Raw genomic sequence first — 4339 nt, 5'->3', positions numbered from 1 at the left:
AATGAGTAATTGTTTTTTATATGAATTAAGAAGGAAATAAGTTCATATAAATTAAAATAGAGAGTATGAATTATCTGTCCCTTTAATATGAGTTTAATCCGCTAGAGAATCTTCCTTTAAGAAATCTCATGACTCATAGGTAACGCTCTCTTTAGGGAGTAAACAAATATTGTTTTGGGTGTGGATGATTAGGTAAACCCCAATTAGTATATCAATAGCCATTATTTAAGTATGATGAAAGAGGAGACGTCACTTATTATCTCCGTAATATCAGTGAACACTACAAATTATACTCCTTCTGTTTCAATTGATGTGAACGTGTTTGACTGGACACAAAGTTTTAAAAAAATGAAGATTTTTGAAATTTATGGTCCTAAACAAGTCAAAAAGGAGCCTAGAGTATTTGTGTGGTTATAAAAGCTTCTCATTACGGATAGAATTATAAGTTTAAGCTAAATTATTTTCAAATTTAGAAAAGGGTCATTCTTTTTGGAACGGACCAAAAAGGAAATAGGTTTACATAAATTGGAACGGAGGGAGTACTACTTTTAAACTTTTAGGGCTCATTTAGTAGGAGGGATAAAGAATAATTAATCTCGGGATTAAATTTAAGAAGAGTTTATCTCATGTTTGGTTGGTAGAAAAATGCAGTATAATTAATCATGAGATTAGTTATCTCAGGATTGTAGTATTTTTTTATCCCCATGGGAGAGTAAAAATAACTAATCTCGAGATAACTAATCTCAGAATAATTAGTCTTGAGATAACTTCTTTCCAACCAAATGACCCCTTAACATACTGGTAGTAAGTATCATATTATATGGTGTTGTCCATGAGACACATAATAATATGCATTATTTGTTATAAAGCATATCAAACCTTCAAAACATTAGGGAATGATGTAGGTAAGTTATCAGATTTATTTGAACTCAGTACTTTTGACGCGAAATATAAATTTATATATAAAAAATTCACTAAAATTGTAATAAAATAGTAGCTACAAACCCATATAACTTAAAAATATAATAAGTTCAGTGTTAAAATATTTAAAAGATTAAACCCACAGAATTTAAATTCTGGATCCATCTCTACAAAACAATAACATAGTATAGTTCCTTCACATATATCACCATCAATAAGTGAAAACATATAGGAGGGGACATGATAATTTACTTACTATACGTTAGTATAAACGAGAATGAAAATTAACATTTGTAAACCATATCTCATTGACAAATAAAGCTTTATTTAAAATTTAAATAAACTTTGAATCGCCTCATATTTTAACTTGTAACGTCCCTCTATACATATATCGTCCGTCTTTCCAAGATTGCCCCTAGACGGAAAGAAGACTCATGCTTGACATATTGGAGAGCGCTGGATAGACGATACACCGTTCTTCAGAAACAGAATATTTGGCAACCTTTAGAAAAAGAAAAAAAAATGGTAATAATTGTAAAGTAAATTTGGTGAGAAAACAATTTATACAAGTCATGAGAGGAACGGTATAGATCCTATGTAATTTCTACTTTCGACATTGATAATGCAGTATTCACTTTAAAGTAACCTTGACAAGGACCAAAGTTATTAATGGAGATAGTGAGAGAACTTGAGTGAGCACAAAAATAGAGATAGACAAGACTTATTAATCAAAGAATATAGTTTGGAAGATAATTGTTCGAACTTATGCTGAAAATAGACTTAGGAGATACTCCTTCCGTTTCAACTTATATTGAGGTATTTTCTTTTTTAATCAGTTTTAAATTAGATGATATATTTTAAAATTTGAAAATAATTTAACTTTAAATTTTTCATTTTATTATTAATGAAAATTTTTTATAATCATACAAATGTCATGACCTCACAAAATTTTTGCCCCTTAATTTTTAATACCACAAGTTTTAATTTTTTTTTTTTTTCTTAAACTCTGATGCGGAGTCGACCCACCTGCGAAAGGGTATGTATCTCGAGAAACGCCATGCATGCTAGAAATTCCTCAAGAATGGGAATTTAATTCTTGAGTGGGCCCGGTGCCACATTAACTCAAAAAATCTGCCTAGAAACAGAGCAAGAAAAATCTCCCCAGCGAAAAGCTGTCCTTATTAATAGCCTAGACATCTCTTCATTTATTTGCATTCACGACGCAAGAGAGTAGCAAAGACTAATGAAATTACGAAAAAAAATAGTAGTCCACTGTTAATACTGTTATAGCTAGATCATGGCCGAAGTAGTCCTCTATGTTTATGACATGAACAAAAGTGGTGGGCACGACGCTCACAACTTAGCCGTAGCCCAAATGAACAATCTCCTCAAAGATGGCATCAATTTCGGTGGCCTCTTCCACACCGCCGTCCAAATTTACGGCAACGACGAATGGGCTTACGGCCACACCAACAAAGGCAGCGGCGTTTTCAGTTGCCCCGTTGGTAAAAACCCTAGCTACACCATTCGCGAGAAAATTATACTTGGCAGAACAGAGTATTCCTCTTCAAAAGTCAACAAAATTTTAAAGGAGCTCAGCGACTCGTGGCCTGGCAACAAGTACAACTTCGTGTCGAGAAACTCGAAGCATTTCAGCAACGAGTTGTTAGAAAGACTTGGGGTACCTAAGCTCCCCGGTTGGACGAAGCATTAAAACTTGTATGGAATCCTATTGATTTCGCTTTCGGGAGTGGCACTTAGAATAAATCCAGTAGTACTAAATCAGTAAAAGCTACCCCTTGTGAATTTAATATGATCAACATCAACTATTTCACTGAAAACTTCACAGTTTCAGCTCCTGTTATACATAATGAAGATGATGATGAGCATGTCAAGTTGTCAACCACCAGCTTCCTGTTATCAAAGCCATTGAAGAGCCGCCTGCTATCCAAATAGTTGAAGAGCCAGCTGAAGAGGATGAGCATGTCAACCACAAACATGATGACAAGTCCCATGTTATAGAAAGCAATGACGAGGGTATTACTGTTGTCCACAAAGATGAGGAGCTGAGTACTGTTATTCACAACGACGACAAGCGCGTGCCCATGCATGCCTGAGTTTGCAACAGGAAACAGAATTTCCTTGTTGGGAGATAATTAAATAGTAACTGTTTGAGTGGCCTTTGATTGTAATTTACTCCTAGCTCTGTTCTTTTTTCTCTTTTTGTTTTGATCTGTTTCTGCGTGTGTTCGTTTTTGTTTTGCTCTACGTAAATAATGTTTGCGTAATTGTGTCAAGATTTAGTTTTGAGAAGAATCTTTCTTTGTTTCTACTCTGTTTTGTTTTTGCTTTCATTTTGGTTGGAATACTATTTCTCTCGTCACTTTGAATTATGTATTGTGATCATTAGGACTAAATGATGACAATATCAAATAGAAAAATCGAATAGACTGAGAGACTCTAACCGCTCTCTACAACTAAGACTAATCTACTTGCATAATGTTTGATGATTTTGGTCACCACAAGCACTTATAACACTACTGACTACCTCCTGATAGACGCCCCATCAGAGTCACCATCAGTAAATCATTGCTCTATCTCAAGAAGACAAAGCAAGACTGTACCATTCATAACACGCTCCTCCGTCATTGTCAAACTATTCGCTAGACGGATTCCACACCTGATACTCAAAGCCAAACTAAATGAGCCATGGAAACTGGAGGAAAACCTCATCCTAATCGACTTGGGATGGGACTTTTTCACAGTTAAATTCAACCTAGAAGAAAGCATGACCAGGGCTTTCATGGTGGCCCCTGGTTAATCTATGGCAATTCCTCTTAGTGCGTAGATAGAAACCAAACTTCGTCCCAAGCGTATCCTCCTAACCTCCACCGCTATTTGGATACGACTTTCCCAATCACCAACAGAATTTTATGACCGCGTGATCCTAAAGAAAATAGGGGCAAGGGCAGGTCGACTCCTCAAGGTGGATTCCTGCACGTCTTCGACCCTGAGAGGCGGATACGCCAGATTATGCATCCAAGTACCGCTAGAATCACCAGTTATTAACTCAATCACTATTAGATCCCATATACAACCAATCATTTATGAAGGCGAATGCATCATGTGCACAGGCTGTGGGAGAATTGGTCATACTACGAGTGGATGCAATTACCAAATAATACCACCCGTCAAACAATCAGAGGAATCCCCATCTCTTCAATCGACAACCAATGATGAAGATGACTGACAAACGATAAGTTTTCCCAAAAATAGAAAAGGCAACAACGAAACACCACCACACTCCAGGAACCTAGGAAAGAAGCGAAAGGCATCCAGATAAAGATGTTTGATGCCGCCTCAGATAAATTCCTCAATACCCAAACCTTTCAATACTAGGGTAAGTTCACGTCTTTTA

At 36.0% G+C, this 4339-nt stretch overlaps 1 protein-coding gene across 1 annotated transcript; it reads left to right on the top strand.

The window, feature by feature from the left end:
* Positions 1-2218: 2218 nt before the first annotated feature.
* On the top strand, positions 2219-2635 carry LOC107826115 (uncharacterized). Its single transcript, XM_016653064.1, has one exon. The coding sequence runs from the start codon at positions 2219-2221 to the stop codon at positions 2633-2635; it is 417 nt and encodes a 138-aa protein (XP_016508550.1).
* Positions 2636-4339: the final 1704 nt, after the last annotated feature.

The sequence above is a fragment of the Nicotiana tabacum genome, chromosome 17 (genome assembly GCF_000715075.1).
Source record: "Nicotiana tabacum cultivar K326 chromosome 17, ASM71507v2, whole genome shotgun sequence".
Classification (NCBI taxonomy): Eukaryota; Viridiplantae; Streptophyta; class Magnoliopsida; order Solanales; family Solanaceae; genus Nicotiana; species Nicotiana tabacum.
This window is presented reverse-complemented; position numbering and strand designations above follow the sequence as displayed.

Bases quoted from the DNA above. Each gene is read 5' to 3' on its own strand.
- LOC107826115 (XM_016653064.1), top strand. From the start codon at position 2,219: ATGGCCGAAGTAGTCCTCTATGTTTATGACATGAACAAAAGTGGTGGG.